This window comes from Megalobrama amblycephala, linkage group LG2 (genome assembly GCF_018812025.1).
Source record: "Megalobrama amblycephala isolate DHTTF-2021 linkage group LG2, ASM1881202v1, whole genome shotgun sequence".
In the NCBI taxonomy this organism is placed as follows: Eukaryota; Metazoa; Chordata; class Actinopteri; order Cypriniformes; family Xenocyprididae; genus Megalobrama; species Megalobrama amblycephala.
This window is the reverse complement of record NC_063045.1, coordinates 3181012-3198020: the sequence shown is the minus strand read 5'-3', so window position 1 is coordinate 3198020 and position 17009 is coordinate 3181012. Positions and strand designations below refer to the sequence as shown.

Here is a 17009-nt window from a genome sequence, read left to right as displayed (position 1 = left end):
GACGTCGAAAGAGCACTAATGAGCCAAGCCCCATTGCCATCCAATCAAACCACGGCATTCAAAAACGTCGCCTCTCAACCACTAGCAGAGAGCTGCCTCATTAATTATTCATGACATGCCAATGTTGTTCCACCTCACGCGGGCTCGCGGAGGAGAAAAACATACTGGAAACGAGTGAAGATCGTCACCATGGCGACAGCGATTTATCTCGAACATTATCTCGATAGTGAGTACAATTAATTTACGAAAAAATACGTTGGATTTAGCGTTTTTTATGTATGCGGGATGAAGGTGTTTTAAGAGGTCCAGTTTGAGGATGTTTTGGTGGCTAATGTCAGATTAGCATTAGCAGCTTCAGCTAGTAAGCCAACAGGTTGATTAGCTTCATTTCTACTGAACAACACTGCGTAAATCTATTTTATTCTTGTATTTTGTTGTTTAAATCATTTTGTAAACATGTATTGTGAAACCAAATCAGGTCGTAAATGCAGTACAGAAAGTAGTTAGCCAGCATGCTAACAACATGCTAAGTAAACAAAGTCATGTTATTTTTCTTCTTTAATGAGATTTTATGTGTGCATATGTATTTGTAGTCTGGTATCTGTGCACTTTCTAGCCAAAGATAAATAGAGGATGATTGTAGACTCAATGTAGAAGTTTTCTCCAGTAAAAGTCAATACTTTATTTTAATTTAAATCTTTTTATGACCCTAGGCATTGAAAACCTGCCCTGTGAGCTCCAGAGAAACTTCACACTCATGCGGGAACTCGACAACAGAGCGGAGGGTGAGATGACATCTTAAAACATACTGTGCTGTCTACCTAGGGAGCATTTCTGGGCATCATAGGAACATTCAGCATCATGACCCGGTCCTGGAGAAGTGGCATTAAAATAGATGCTTTTTTTTTTTTAATTAATATTTAAAACTCTTTTTCTGCTTCTTTTGCAGAAAAGAAATGCGAAATCGACAAGCTCGCAGAGGAATACATCACTAACGTCCGAAATCTGGCCCCCGATCAGAGGGTGGAGCACCTGCAAAAGATTCAGAACGGATTCAGCAAATGCAAAGAATACAGCGACGACAAAGTGCAGCTCGCCATGCAGACGTACGAAATGGTCAGTGCCGCTGATCCGAGACTTTCATCACATTCTGGGTGCAAACCTGGAAATATCTGGGAATTTTAAATTTGTGGATTAACATGGAAATTTCTATGCTCTATAATATTCTGTATTTTAATTATTAAGTAGATTTTGCAATTTGTAAACGCAATATGGCTTAAACATTGAAATTTATTAATTCATTTAATTTTTCTGTATTTATCTCTTTGTGTTATGCATGTATTTCGTCATTTAATGTTTTTTTTTATTTGACTTTTTATTAATATTTTGAATTTTATTTGTATACGGTAATTTTAGTTAAATTTTTAGTAGCAGTTCTACATTTTTATTTGCTAATTTTTAGCAGGTCAACTTAACCTTCAAATGGACCTCGTTTCCTGTTTATTAATCTGGTCTTTGGGGTCAATATGACCCCAAAATTGAAAGCATAATTGTGGAAAAAATATACATTTTCAATAATACAAATAATATATCATTTTTTTTGTTTACTTCTCATCTATGCATTAATACTGTGTTTTGGGAGATTTGAAGGACTTTTGTACCCATTTACCACAAAAATCTGCAACAACACAATTAGCTAGCACATGAAATATCATTTTTTTATGAAAAAATCACTTAAATTATTATCAAAATTTAATTTAAATTGTTTCTGGATATTCATCTAGGTGTTAGAAGTAGAATGCTGCCATCTGTTGGTTAATGAAAAACCTAAGGGGATTACAGTTTAAGCAGTAAATTGTTTTGACCAGCAGAGGGCCATTGAAAGCCATTCATTTTACTGGATGTGGTCAACTACTAATAAATGCCACATAAGTCACACCTAAAGGAAAAAAAAACAGATTCAGACTTTAGTTGCATATTATTGAACATTTTAATGAATCAAGTGTAAAAAAAATAGAATAATTAACTTTAGAATGTAAACAAAATAAAAAAAAGTGTAAATAACCAACAGCAATATCTAGACATGAACAGAAGTAAAAGTGGACAACAAATTATTTTTGTACAATCACATTCTTAACATTGAACATAAAAGCAATAACAAACTACCAAAAATTTCTAAAATACATGGTGTAAAACACATGATAAAGTAATCATTCCACGCACTTCTGGCAAAAGAACACTGTGTGAGCAGCACAAATGGCTCTTTTGCAGATCACGCACTGCTTGTCAGTTTTTGCATCTTTAGCCCGTGGACAAACCTGACACCTTGTTCGCTTTGGTTGTGGTTCAGTGGAGGGCCCTGGAGCATTGGAAGAATCCCATTGTCGTTTTAGGATTGATGCAGATGCTGGTGCACGAGGCAGGTGTTGCCGTCGCTCCATAAGAGGGGACACCAGAGCTTTGCCCAGCTGCTCGAGAAAGATCCTCCTTTGCGTGCTCTTCCCTCTCTCCCAAGATGGATTGATTTCTCTCCACACCACGAAGGCATTTATGGCCGAGACATCAAGGATGGTAGAGAAGACAACCATTGGCCAACGATTAGTCTTACGCTTGCAGCTGTAACTTGCAACCATCTGTAATATTGCAAACACACACATATATCAGTAAATCTGCTGGCAAAAGAAATACCACTCACTATCAAAATAATGCATCAAATCATGAAATTTGTAAATACCTTGTCAAGGTTGTCAACTCCGCCTTTACAGCGGTTGTAGTCCAAGATGACCTCTGGCTTCCTGTCCTCCCGGTCACTGATTTTTGCATCCTTGTGACAGGTGCTCATGAGCAGCACATTTCTATGCCTTTTGGGGCAATATGAGACAAGACTGTGCGTCTCCGTGAATGCAAAAAGAGAGGAATGCACAGCTCTGTCTCTCGTTGTCAAAAGTGCTGATGGGAGTTCCGGCTTGTTTCTGCGAACAGTTCCGACCATGGTCATTTTCCTTTTCAGGAGCTCCTGTCCAAGGGCATAGGAAGTGAAGAAATTGTCACACGTAACAGTGTGTCCCTGGAGTCCAGTGGTCAAATCAAGGACCACACGCATGCCTTGATTTCTCTCAGGTGGTCCATCACGAGGCTTGCCGGTGTAAATCTGCATGCTCCAAGCATAGCTTGTCTTGGCATCACATGCTGCCCAGATTTTGATACCGTATTTTGCCGGCTTATTAGGCATGTACTGTTTGAACATGCAACGACCTCTGAATGACACCAGGCACTCGTCCACTGTTATGTTTGGACCAGGGTTGAACATCATTGGAAGGCGCTCCACCCATGAATTCCACAGGTCCCGAATTGGTGCCAGCTTGTCATTCTCTCGTCGGGCAGGTCTTGTGGCCTTGTCATCGAAACGGATGACTCTTGAAAAAATTTTAAATTTTTTCAGCGGCATGACTGCACCAAAAATCGCACGCCCAGTTTGAGCATCCCACAAACTTTCCAGGTTTTCATTTTTGGAGCGATAAACTCCTGCAAGAAGTATCAGACCGATATATGCTTCCATATCTGTCCAGTCCACATCCCTCCAGTCAGCTCCATAAACACGCCTTCCTTCAAGATTAGTCATCTCCACCAAGATGCTTTGGATGCATGATGGAAAAAATAATAAAAAACTGGACTTTATGTCCTCTACACGAGAACAAGCATACCTAGTTGGTCCAGGTGTCAACTTTATAACTTGTGCAGCTGGTGATCTCCCTGGCCTCTGTGGAGGTGGAATGGTAGACCAGGTTATTTGCCCATTTTTAGAAATTAAGGTTTGGTCTGCATCTGCCTCCTCAAAGTCATCCTCCGATTCCTGGTTATCCTCATCCTCTTCTTCAGGGGGATTGCAGTCCTCTGGCTCAGAGTCCTCAGGCTCAGAGTCTTCTAGGTTTTCATTTTCGCTGGAATCCAGCAGAAACTCCACGGTCTCATGAAGAGTGTACCTCTTTGCCATGCTGCCAGCACAGAATGATCCATGTGCAGGACACCAAAGGCACTCTTTTATACCTTTTGCGTGGGAACTACTTTTTTGTTTTCAAAACACAGATGCAGCCCTTACATCTCAACATAAACTTTCTCGAAGTGGAAAAGGTTATTTGTCTTTCATCTCTGTTTGATCTCTCTCTAGCTCTTTCTAAATGTGTGTGCATGCATTAGGCCGCACACACACGTGTTCTGCATGTATGGCTGATTACCTTTGCCTAATTTGAAAATGCTTTCTGTGGCAATCATACCCCTCTCTCTATACAAAGTCTATACAAATGCTCTCTGTGGCTGTCTGTGTGTGTGTGTGTGTGTGTGTGTGTGTGTGTGTGTGTGTGTGTGTGTGTGTGTGTGTGTGTGTGTGTGTGTGTGTGTGTGTGAGTGTGTGTGTGTGTGAGTGTGTGTGAGAGTGTGAGTGAGAGTGTGAGTGTATGAGAGAGAGATAGCATGTGTTCGTGTCTTTGTGTTTGTCTTTGTGTGTGTGTGTGTGTGTGTGTGTGTGTGTGTGAGAGAGAGAGAGTGTGTGTGTGTGAGAGTGTGAGTGAGAGTGTGAGTGTATGAGAGAGAGATAGCATGTGTGCGTGTCTCTGTGTTTGTCTCTGTGTGTGTTTGTCTTTGTGTGTAAGTGTCTTTTTGTGTTTGTGTGTGTGTGTGTGTGTGTGTGTGAGAGAGAGAGAGAGAGTGTGTGTGTGTGTGTGTGTGTGTGTGTGTGTGTGTATGTGTGTGTGTGCGTGCATTAGGTCTCACCCCTTTATATCTTTTTTTCTGCATTTGTGACTGATTTTATTTGCCAAATTCTATACAAATGCTCTCTGTGGCAGTCATACCTGTGTGTGTTTAGGTGTGTGTATTTCTGTGTGTGTTTGTGTGAGCATGTGTTTTCCACATTGAATTTGTGCTCAAGTACCAGGCCTTCATTTCGGTGTGAAAATTTTCAGATTTATGTTGCATTTATTGTTTTTTTTTTTGACAAATTGAAAAAAAAAATTACATTTTTTGCATTTCCCATTCATTTTCAATTGGGGTCATATTGACCCCAAAGACCAGATTAATAAAAAATTTTTTTGCATACCTTCAGAACGACCGAATCAATCCCAGTTTTTTTGTGGATGTATAGCTAGACAATTCAGGAAAAGTCACAAAATTTTAATCCTCTGAGATTAAGGGAACCCTTTTTTTTAACTAATGAAATGTCCATTGGGGTCATATATACCCCAAGGTCCAATTGAGGGTTAAACTTATTTCAGTTTATTGCCCGGGCAACATTTGTAATTTTCATTTACTTTAAGTTTTTCAACTAATATTTATATTTTACTTTATTTCAGCTTTAGTTAAATAAACAGAAATGTTTTTAATCATTTTAGTTAAAGGATTAGTTCACTTTCAAATGAAATTTTCCTGATAATTTACTCACCTCCATGTCATCCAAGATGTCCATGTCTTTCTTTCTTCAGTGGAAAAGAAATTAAGGTTTTTGATGAAAACATTCCAGGATTATTCTCCTTATAGTGGACTTCAATGGGCACCAAATGGTTGAAGGTCAAAATTACAGTTTCCGTAAGTAAAATAGGGAAGGTGTAGGACATACAGCGTAAACTTTTTGAAGAATACGAAAGTGCGGTTTTGGTTATATAAAGCATATACATTTACATTTTTGTAGAAAATGTCCAATGGTTTCTCTAGATAAGACCCTTATTCCTCGTCTGGGATCATTTAAAGCTCTTTGAAGCTGCACTGAAACTGTAATTTTGATCTTCAACCGTTTGGAGGCCATTGAAGTCCACTATATGGAGAATAATCCTGGAATGTTTTCATCAAAAACCTTCATTTATTTTCGACTGAAGAAAGAAGGACATGAACATCTTGGATGACATGGGGGTGAGTAAATTATCAGGAAATTTTAATAGTTTAGATCACTTTGAATAGCTTGATTTAAATCGTTTTTTTTTTCATGGAAACTGCATTATTTTTTTATTTTTTTTAGCTATTATTATTAAAAATAAATCCAAGCTTCTTCTCACTAGGTGGACAAACACATCCGAAGGCTCGATGCTGACCTCGCTCGCTTTGAGAACGAGTTGAAGGAGAAGTTGGACGTCAGCGGCTATGAAAGTCCAGACAGCAGAACGCCCAAGAGTAAGACTGAACGTGGCTAGTTTTAGCCAAATACAATGTATGCATGTCACACTGTACATGATAAAATAAATACGAACTGCTGTCATCCGTAGAGGTAAGTGGTAGAGGAAGCCTGAAGGAAAAACGACGCCCTAAAGGAAGAGGACGGAAATCTTCAGACGACGACTCGCCACGGAAAAAGAAAATGAAGAACAGGTGAGAGACACATTGCGTGAACTTTAAGAAATAGTTGACCCATAGTTGCTATGTTTCCATCCATTTTGGGATATCACATAAAACAAAGCCGTATGGGAACCCAAAGATGTGCATAAATTATAAAAATGCACAAATGCAATTGAGGTGGATAGTTTTTTTTTTATGCGATAAAAAGACAGCGCATAAACTACGATAAAAACAATGAATAAATTGCAACCAATTTATAGGTGACTTTGCCCCAGCAGAGGCTTTGATTGGATAACTGGACTAATCAGCGGACCAATCGCATCGCAGCATCTCAAATGTTGGGTTCGTCGTTCTGAAAGTCAAAGTCTGTCATCAGAATGATTTGGTTTAATTCCCTCCAGAAGCGTCTCACATGATTGCGTTCCCAAACACCAGCATCCGAACGCAAGAGAACATGACGGTGTTTATTGTGTTCATCATTTATGATATTTTGCGGATATTTTGCAGGAATTTCTCAGGAAGTGATGATTTTGTTCTCTTGAACACATTGGATGGAAACGCTGCAAATGTTTTATGCAATATTCCAATTTTCCACATAAGTTAAATTCGACGGACACGATAACTATTTACACTTTGTTTTCCGCAGCCCTGAGTTCTCTGAATCCATCTTACCAGTTCATCCGTCAGACGTCTTAGACATGCCCGTGGATCCCAACGAACCCACATACTGCCTGTGTCACCAAGTGTCATATGGAGAAATGATCGGATGCGACAACCCGGATGTAGGAGCGGATCTCATGTGCATTCACGTTAAACTGTTTTTTAGCCTTTCCTCAGTGTAATTATTTAACAAAACATGCTTTTCCTAACAGTGTCCCATTGAGTGGTTTCACTTCGCCTGTGTTGATCTTACAACAAAACCCAAAGGGAAATGGTATGTCGGTCTGTTCAGAGTTGCTCAATGAGGAACCGTCAATATATTTGTTAAGGAATATCAACAACCAGCTTTTCTTTTCTTTCTTCCAGGTTCTGTCCACGATGCACCCAGGATCGAAAGAAAAAATGAGACGTTGAGAAGATTACATTTCTATATGAATATATATATACGTATGCATATATATGTATTTTGTGGTAAAATAGGATAATATATACTCCTTTATATGGCCATGATGAAATATATGAGGGTCACGAGGAAACAAAGTTTTTATTTTTCAAAGTACTTGAAATGTTTCCATTTGTTTAAGTTTCATTCTGTGTTGTCAAATTGTCTTTTTTAGGCAATCTCGGATATATTATATATGATATAGGCTATATTTTTTCCCCCTCTCTTTACTTACTGATTATTTTTATGAAGCTTCAAGCATCCAAACTATCACTCTTGTGCTTTGCTCATGAAATGTTTTTAGTCGTTTGGCTCGATTTCGCAGCCAACGTACGATTGTATTTCCTGCTCTTGCACTTAAAGTACAATGCGACTACTTTTCCTGCAAATACCGATTTGCTTTGAAACTCTCCCTGTTGTTAGAGAGAAACTTTGAGGTGCAAGTGTGGGGTTTTATTGTTCCTAATTGTGTAATTGCAGACAATACCCCAAAATCACAAGAGGTATAAGTGGCATCATTTGAGGCTCTTCCGCTCGAGTTGGACAATCGAATTCCGCTTCATTTTTTGCTTTGTTTCCATGAATCTTTTGCAGAAATCAAAGCGATAACCACTGCGTTTCAAACTCCATCTCCAAGAAAGCAACAGTGCACGTGCGACGTCTCGTTGTTGAATGTTTTAAATGCACGATTTTGGCAGTATCTGCCGTCTTTTCTCCAGCAGCTTTGATGCACTTTTTAATCGACCGGACTAAGCAATCTGCACTCGCTTTCGGATTCAAAGCCGTTTTTATTGCTGTAAAGGTCGGCGACCCAAACAAAATGTCAGAGGATCTACCAAAGTGAGATTAAGCAGTGTCAACGCTGCTCATGTGTTGTTTTATGATTCTATATGTGATCCAAATATAAAACATGAGATATTACTTCTATTATATTGACGTGAGACTACCTTATTGAACACAAGTACATGTACGTCTTTATATCGTGTCATCAGTAGTGGGTAGAATCCACAGGGTTGAAAGTGTGACAATCAAGTAGCGTTTTATTTTTTCATGTTTAACTGTCCCTGGATATATGGACTAGACGTTCCGTACAGCTTTTCATAAAAACAAATAAATATTTACCATTAAAACTCAAATGTGTCAAGTATTGTGATGATATTGAACAGTAATGATGCTTTAGTGTCATTACTTTTTAGTATTCATATTGTAGCAGTAGAGGAAACCCATGTTTATATGTTGATAATAGATGATAAAAAATGTGTGTTTATCATCATCAGGGTTTCCATGTCCTCAATTTTTATATTTACAGAATTCAATATTTAGAAGTTTGTGATGTCAAAGATCCAAAGGGGTATAACTGTTACAGTGGCCTTAAAACAATATGGAAATGAATAGACCAAAAAGCATGTTCATCATCCCCATGATGCACCAGTTCTCCACGTGTTTCCACTTCTAAATCCATCCCAGTGTCCGCGATCTTCTAAAACTCATCATCGGACTGCTCTTCGTCCCAGCTGCACGTCTCTCGCACGCTGTTCTCTGGAAACTCCACTTCCAGATCGTACACAAAGTCTGGATCCTCTTTGCGTCTACGGTTGCGCTCGAACAGCTCGTCCATCTGGGCCTTCCTGCGGTTCAGCTCTTCATCGCTCAGTTTATTCAGGTCCTCATCGTTGGGGTCGGACCCCCGGTGGGCGGCGAGACTCTGGTCCAGGCTGAGGCCCTGCAGATGATCGCGGAGGATGAGATGAAGTCTCTCCAGCTGAGCCAAAGACACGGACTCCAGATAGACGCTGTGACGGACATGATGCTTCATCCTCTCTGCTGCCTGGTTGCAGTCTGGAAAGAAGGTAGCAACACTTTTATGACAATGTACATTAAGTCAGTATTTCATGTGGATGAAAGTATAATGGTTTGTTCATGCATTACATAATGTTACAATCTCAAAAATTTCTTTGATAGTCTCTGACAGATAAGTGGATTTGCCTACACGTGTAGTCTTTTGGTAGATTATTGTAATCTGTGATTTGAGAACTGCCACACTCTATTTCTTTGGGGCGTCCAAGTGGTAGTTGAGGACCACTTCCATTCTTGTTTTTAGAGAAATGTATGTGGGCGAATCTCACAAAACCCTTCAATAAAATGACTAGGTCATATTTCGAACTTCATTTCTTTGGGGCATCACGCAGGGTTCTAGTTGAGGGCCAATTTTGTTCTTGTTTTTAGAGAAATGTATGTGGACAAGTCTGACAAAACCCCTCAATGAAATGACTTGGCCATATTTTGAACGTTGTTTCTCTGAGGCGTCCCTCAGGGTTATTGTTGAGGGCCACTTTTGTTCATGTTTTTAGATAAATGTTTGCATGCGAATCTCTCAAAACTCCTCAATAAAATGACTAGATCATATTTCGAGCTTCATTTTTTGGGGGCATCCCTCAGGTTTCTAGGTAAGGACCAGTCTTGTTCATGTTTTTAGACAAATGTTTGTGAGTGAATCTCACAAAACCCCTCAATAAAACATCTAGGCCATATTTCGAACTTCATTTCTTTGGGGCGCCTCTCAGGGTTATAGTTGAGGACCACTTTTGTTCATGTTTTTAGAGAAATGTTTGTATGCGAATCTTTCAAAACCTCTCAATAAAATGTCATATTTCGAACTTTTTTGGGGGCATCCCTCAGGGTTATAGTTGAGGACCACTTTCATTCTCGTTTTTAGAGAAATGTATGTGGGTGAATCTCACAGAACCCCTCAATAAAACATCTAGGTCATATTTCGAACTTCAGTTTTTTTGTGGCATCCCTCAGGGTTATAGTTAAGGACCAATTTTGTTCTTGTTTTTAGAGAAATGTATGTGGCCGAATCTCACAAAACCCTTCAATAAAATGACTAGGTCATATTTCGAACTTCATTTATTTGGGGCATCCCTCAGGGTTATAGTTGAGGGCCACTTTCGTTCTTGTTTTTAGAGAAATGTATTTGGGCAAGTCTGATAAAACCCCTCAATAAAATGACTAGGCCAGTGGTTCCCAACCATATTGGGGGACCTGGAGGCCCCCCAACACTGCACATTTTGTATGTCTCCTTGATCAAGCACACCTGAATCAAGTCATCAGCTTATTAGCAGAGACTCCAAGACCAGAAATGGGAATGTCAGACTAAGGAGACATGGAAAATGCAGTGTTGGGGGGCCTCAAGGAACGTGGTTGGGAACCACTGGTCTAGGTCATATTTCGAACGTTGTTTCTCTGAGGCGTCCCTCAGGGTTATAGTTGAGGACTAGTTTTGTTCATGTTTTTATATAAATGTTTGTATGCGAATCTCACAAAACTCCTCAATAAAACATCTAGGTCATATTTCAAGCTTCATTTATTTGGGGTGCTCCTCAGGGTTATAGTTGAGGGCCACTTTTGTTCTTGTTTTAAGAGAAATGTATGTGGGCGAATCTCACAAAACCCCTCAATAAAACATTTACGTCATATTTCAAACTTCATTTCTTTGGGGTGCTCCTCAGGGTTATAGTTGAGGGCCACTTTTTTCATGTTTTAAGAGAAATGTATGTGGGCGAATCTCACAAAACCCCTCAATAAAACATTTACGTCATATTTCAAACTTCATTTCTTTGGGGCATCCCTCAGGGTTATAGTTGAGGGCCACTTTTGTTCTTGTTTTAAGAGAAATGGATGTGGGCGAATCTCACAAAACCCCTCAATAAAACATCTAGGTCATATTTCAAACTTCATTTCTTTGGGGCATCCCTCAGGGTTCTAGTTGAGGGCCACTTCCGTTCTTGTTTTTAGAGAAATGTTTGTATGCGAATCTCTCAAAACTCCTCAATAAAATGAATAGATCATATTTCGAACTTCAATTCTTTTGGGCATCCCTCGGGGTTCTAGCTGAGGATTCACTTTTGTTCTGAGAGAAATGTATTTGGGTGAATCTCAAAAAATCTGTCAAGAACAAGCCTAGCTCATATTTCAGACAGACTTACCTGAATACTGAGAGAAGTTCCTCACGGGTATGATCCTTTTTCGCATCTTGCTGGTGTTCTTGTTCTTATAAATGAGGACGATTGAAGGTGGAATAAATTTCACTCCACATTGCTTTGCCACTATGGACATTTTCACTCATGCTTGCATTTCCAGCTGCAAAATCAAATGAGAAATATTGTCCATGAAGGGTCAACCAATAGTTATCCATAAATAGTATTATAAAAAAATGTGTATGCACCCAAATCTTATAGACAGTAGAATAAATAGTAATGTTAATGTTTATTTGAATAATGCTTTAAAATTATTACTGTTTTATTTACTATTAAATCAATATATTTATTGTTGCAGCTATATTAAATTATTGCTGCGCTAGATACTATATTTGCTTATTAATATTATGTGTGTTAGTAAAATATGATTACAGTTCAATCTATCTATCTGATATTAGTATTAGTAACCATAGTAACAGACTCTACCGCAATATTTATCGTTTGATTGACGCTGAATCTATCGAGACGGATTTAATTAAAGGCACAGGCTCACATTTAATACGCGATACATGAACTCGTAAATAAACCAGCAATTAAGTATAACGCAAAATCATACCTTTGTTTTGGTTATTTGATCAACATTTCCATGCTTCCTCTTCACTGCTTTATTCCTTTCTTCTGATGATGAGGGAGTTTCGCGCACGAGACGCTCATTAGCGCCATCTGCCGGACGGAGATGTACTAAACACGGAAGTAAATGGACAAATCGGGATTACAGCATGAGCGCTGATCGACAATGTGTAATTTTTATTATTTATTAGCAACTCTGTTGTATTTTATTCACCATGGAAACTCGCAAAAAGGTATTTATAAAGCTGGTTAATTTATTAGTTATCAGAAATGAAAATAAAACCTTGTACTAAACTAAATTTCTGTATTTTCCCCATTCAGCAGATTATTGTTTTCCATCTGAATTCTTGGAGTCATTGTCGATGTCTGTGAAGATTACCAAAGCAGGATTTCACAGGTCTCCTCTTACTTTTAGGTCTATTCATTTGTTTATGCAGTTCATTGATGTTTTAAATGGTTAAATGTGTCGTTTGGTTTATAGGGATCTCCAATACAAGGTTCAGTGGGGAAAAGTAGATCATGATGTGAAAGCTTTACTGGTCCAGAAGCTGCCAAGTGGAGTTTATATGGATGAATATCAGCTGGAAACTCTAAAACAAGACACCGGTTTGGAGGTGAGCGGTTTCCATATCATGCTAAATGTTTTGCATATGAATATTTATTGACTTTACCTTTTAATTGAGATGAACTTGAACATGTTTTGTAGGTTCTTCTGGATTCAAAGGTTGATCTGGAAGCTCCAGAATATCTGTCTTCTGGTTTCACCGCACTGGTTTTTCTCTCTGGAAAACACGAGGCGACGGTCCCCGTTCACGGCCGATATCACAGACCCTCCAACTCCAGCCAGAAATGGGTGACAGTAGATATCGAATCACCGAGGCTGTTACTCAGATCAGATCAGTGTAAGTTAGCTGGACACGAGCAGATAAACACACTGACATGAACTCAAGCTCATCTGTGTTTCATTATAAAGGCGAGACACCGAGAGCCCGTGTCCATCATGCAGTGACCGACGTTCCCTGTACCGTCAGGAACCACAGCTTCTGCTCATGGCTGGAGATCCGGGATTTGAAGGTATAAACTGTTGCACATGTTTATATGACAATATCATATAAGTGATATAATAATATATAATGTAATATTAATAAGTAAAATCGTAATATAATGGTTTATAATGTAACATTAATAAGTAATATCGTAATATAATGGTATATAATGTAAAATTAATAAGTAATAATGTTATATAATGTAACAATAATAAGTAATATCGTAATATAATGGTATATAATGTAACAATAATAAGTAATATTGTAATATAATGGTATATAATGTAACAATAATAAGTAATATCGTAATATAATGGTATATAATGTAAAATTAATAAGTAATATCGTTATATAATGTAACAATAATAAGTAATATTGTAATATAATGGTATATAATGTAACAATAATAAGTAATATCGTAATATAATGGTATGTAATGTAAAATTAATAAGTAATATCGTAATATAATGATATATAATGTAAAATTAATAAGTAATATCGTTATATAATGTAACAATAATAAGTAATATTGTAATATAATGATATATAATGTAACAATAATAAGTAATATCGTAATATAATGGTATGTAATGTAAAATTAATAAGTAATATCGTTATATAATGTAAAATTAATAAGTAATATTGTAATATAATGGTATATAATGTAAAATTAATAAGTAATATCGTAATATAATGGTATATAATGTAAAATTAATAAGTAATATCGTTATATAATGTAACAATAATAAGTAATATTGTAATATAATGGTATATAATGTAAAATTAATAAGTAATATCGTAATATAATGGTATATAATGTAAAATTAATAAGTAATATCGTTATATAATGTAACAATAATAAGTAATATCGTAATATAATGGTATATAATGTAAAATTAATAAGTAATATCGTTATATAATGTAACAATAATAAGTAATATCGTAATATAATGGTATATAATGTAAAATTAATAAGTAATATCGTAATATAATGGTATATAATGTAAAATTAATAAGTAATATCGTTATATAATGTAACAATAATAAGTAATATCGTAATATAATGGTATATAATGTAAAATTAATAAGTAATATCGTAATATAATGGTATATAATGTAAAATTAATAAGTAATATCGTTATATAATGTAACAATAATAAGTAATATTGTAATATAATGATATATAATGTAACAATAATAAGTAATATCGTAATATAATGGTATATAATGTAAAATTAATAAGTAATATCGTAATATAATGGTATATAATGTAAAATTAATAAGTAATATCGTTATATAATGTAAAATTAATAAGTAATATCGTTATATAATGTAAAATAATAAGTAATATCGTAATATAATGGTATATAATGAAACATTAATAAGTAATATTGTAATATAATGGTATATAATGTAACATATCGTAATATAATGATATATAATGTAACAATAAGTAATATCGTAATATAATGGTATATAATGTAATATTAATAAGTAATATTTTATTAAAATGTAATTATAACAATAATAGTAAATAATAAATATAAAATATATAATGCAATTATAACAATAGTAGTAAATAAATACAATTTTACTATAATGTAAAATTAATAATATTATGTACTGTGATAATAATAATAATAATAATAATAGTAAATAATGTGATATTTATAAAATAATATATACAATTTAATATCATGTAATGTTTATACTAATATATAACTTAATAATAACAATATCATGAAATCATTTTAATGTAATATTTATAATATAATAATGATAATAGTAGTGAATAGTACCATTTTAATATAATGTAATAATTATATTCTATAATTATAATAGTAATAGTAAATATAATATATAATGTAGTAATAATAACAATAATATTAAGTCATTTTAATATAATGTCATTTTTATAACATTATATAATATAATTCTAATAATAGTAAATAAGTAAATAATACAATTTTAATATATGCAATATTAATAATATAAAGTAATATAATTATAAAAGTAAATAATAAATATTTAACAATGTTATTATATAATATTCTAATAATAATAGTAAATAATATTTTAATGTAATATTTATATTATAAATATATATAATATAGTAATAGTTATAATAATAAATAAGTTATTTTAATATTATGTAATAACAACAATAATAATATTAAATTGTATTTTAATTTAATGTAATATTTATAACAGTATAAACATAATGTAATTATAATAACAGTAGTAAATAATAAATGACATTTTAATATATAATGTAATATTTATAATATTACAAAATATATAATATAGTAAATAATGTTATTTTAATGTTATAACAACAATATATTATTTAATATAGTAACAACAATAATAATATTAAACTGTATTTTAATTGAATGTATTATTTATAATACTAATATTTATATAACATATAAGTTGATGTGATGTCTGCGTCTCTTGCAGGACACTGGAGCGGTGAGTCTGGAGATCCCGGTCGGTGATTCCTCCATGATCCTCAGTGTGTGTGTCGGGACCGTTCTGACCGCCGCGCTGAGCTGCATTTACCTGCTCAGATCCATCTGGAAACACGGCACCTTTTAATCACACCGTCATGTGACGCGCTATGTATATACGTAACGATATGATCCGGACTTTCTTTCCTCTGGAATGAGGAGTATATAGTCATAGTGGATTATTAATGTTTTGTTACAGCAAAATGTGTTATTGCAATTGTAAATAAAACTGAATATTACTTTGTTTAAAAAAAGACTTTGTTTCCGTCTGTTATTACATCAATATTTTGAGAAATAAATGTGCATATATACACTGCCATTCAAAAGTTTGGAAACATTACTACCGTATTTTGAATGTTTTTGAAAAGTCTCTTATGCTCATTAAGGCTGCATTTATTTGATCAAAAATACATAAAAAAAACAATAATATTGTGAAATATTATTACAATTTAAAATTATGGTTTTCTATTTTAATATACTTTAAAATATATTTTTTTCTGTAATTCAAAGCTGAATTTTCAGCATCATTACTCCAGTCTTCAGAGTCACATGATCCTTCAGAAATCATTCTAATATGATGATTTGATACTCAGTTATTATCAATGTTGGAAACATGCTGCTTAATATTTTTTGGAAACTGTGATACTTTTTTCACGATTCATTGATGAATTAAAGGTTAAAAAAACAGCATTTATTCAAAATATAAATAATTTCTAACAATATAAATCTTTACTATCACTTTTTATCAATTTAACACATTCGTGCTGAATAAAAGTATTAATTTCTTTCGAAAAAAAGAAAGAAAAAATACTGACACCAAACTTTTGAACAGTCGTGTATATTGTTACAAAAGATTTAATTTAAATAAATGCTGATATTTTTTAACTTTTTGTTCATCAAAGAATCCTGAAAAAGTATCACATTATAAAAAAATATTAAGCAGCGCAACATTTGTAATAAATCATATTAGAATGATTTCTGAAGGATCATGTGACACTGAAGACTGGAGTAATGATGCAGCTTTGCATCACAGACATAAATTATATTTTAAAGTATATTAAAATAGAAAACCATAATTTTAAATTGTAATAATGTTTTACTATATTATTGTTTTTTGATCAAATAAATGCAGGCTTGATGAGCATAAGAGACTTCTTTCGAAAACATTAAAAATAGTAATGTTTCCAAACTTTTGACTGGTAATGTGTATATATATATATATACACACACACACACACACACAATTTCAAACAGTCAAGTCAAGTCACCTTTATTTATATAGCACTTTTTACAATGTAGATTGTGTCAAAGCAGCTTTACATTGATAACTGGTATATAATTTTGGCTGCACAGCAGCTCTTAAAGAATAGTGTCAATGCAGGCAGATGTTGAATATCAAATGTCAAGTGTCCCCAACTAA

The 17009-nt window shown here is 34.7% G+C and overlaps 3 protein-coding genes across 5 annotated transcripts; 2 read left to right on the top strand and 1 right to left on the bottom strand.

Moving 5' to 3' along the window:
* Positions 1-69: 69 nt before the first annotated feature.
* Positions 70-8559, top strand: ing5a (inhibitor of growth family, member 5a). 2 transcript variants are annotated; one of them, XM_048182109.1, is made up of 8 exons: positions 70-226; positions 714-785; positions 950-1116; positions 6048-6159; positions 6252-6354; positions 6968-7103; positions 7194-7255; positions 7348-8559. In XM_048182109.1, the coding sequence occupies exons 1-8, from the start codon at positions 190-192 to the stop codon at positions 7385-7387; spliced, it is 729 nt and encodes a 242-aa protein (XP_048038066.1). In that variant the 5' UTR covers positions 70-189; the 3' UTR covers positions 7388-8559. The 2 variants fall into 2 exon arrangements, with proteins under 2 accessions (XP_048038066.1, XP_048038067.1); XM_048182110.1 differs by lacking the exon at positions 70-226 and adding an exon at positions 293-373.
* cep19 (centrosomal protein 19) lies at positions 8437-12144 on the bottom strand. Its single transcript, XM_048182118.1, has 3 exons — positions 12020-12144; positions 11413-11566; positions 8437-9262 (listed from the first exon to the last, which is right to left on the bottom strand). The coding sequence occupies exons 2-3, from the start codon at positions 11540-11542 to the stop codon at positions 8904-8906; spliced, it is 489 nt and encodes a 162-aa protein (XP_048038075.1). The 5' UTR covers positions 11543-11566; positions 12020-12144; the 3' UTR covers positions 8437-8903.
* On the top strand, positions 12088-15843 carry pigx (phosphatidylinositol glycan anchor biosynthesis, class X). Of its 2 annotated transcripts, none has more exons than XM_048182112.1 (6): positions 12088-12266; positions 12358-12430; positions 12515-12647; positions 12740-12935; positions 13007-13107; positions 15540-15843. In XM_048182112.1, exons 1-6 carry the CDS (start codon positions 12200-12202, stop codon positions 15675-15677), a joined length of 708 nt encoding a protein of 235 aa, XP_048038069.1. In that variant the 5' UTR covers positions 12088-12199; the 3' UTR covers positions 15678-15843. The 2 variants fall into 2 exon arrangements, with proteins under 2 accessions (XP_048038069.1, XP_048038068.1); XM_048182111.1 differs by having other exon boundaries at positions 12091-12266; positions 12355-12430.
* The last annotated feature ends 1166 nt before the right edge of the window (positions 15844-17009 follow it).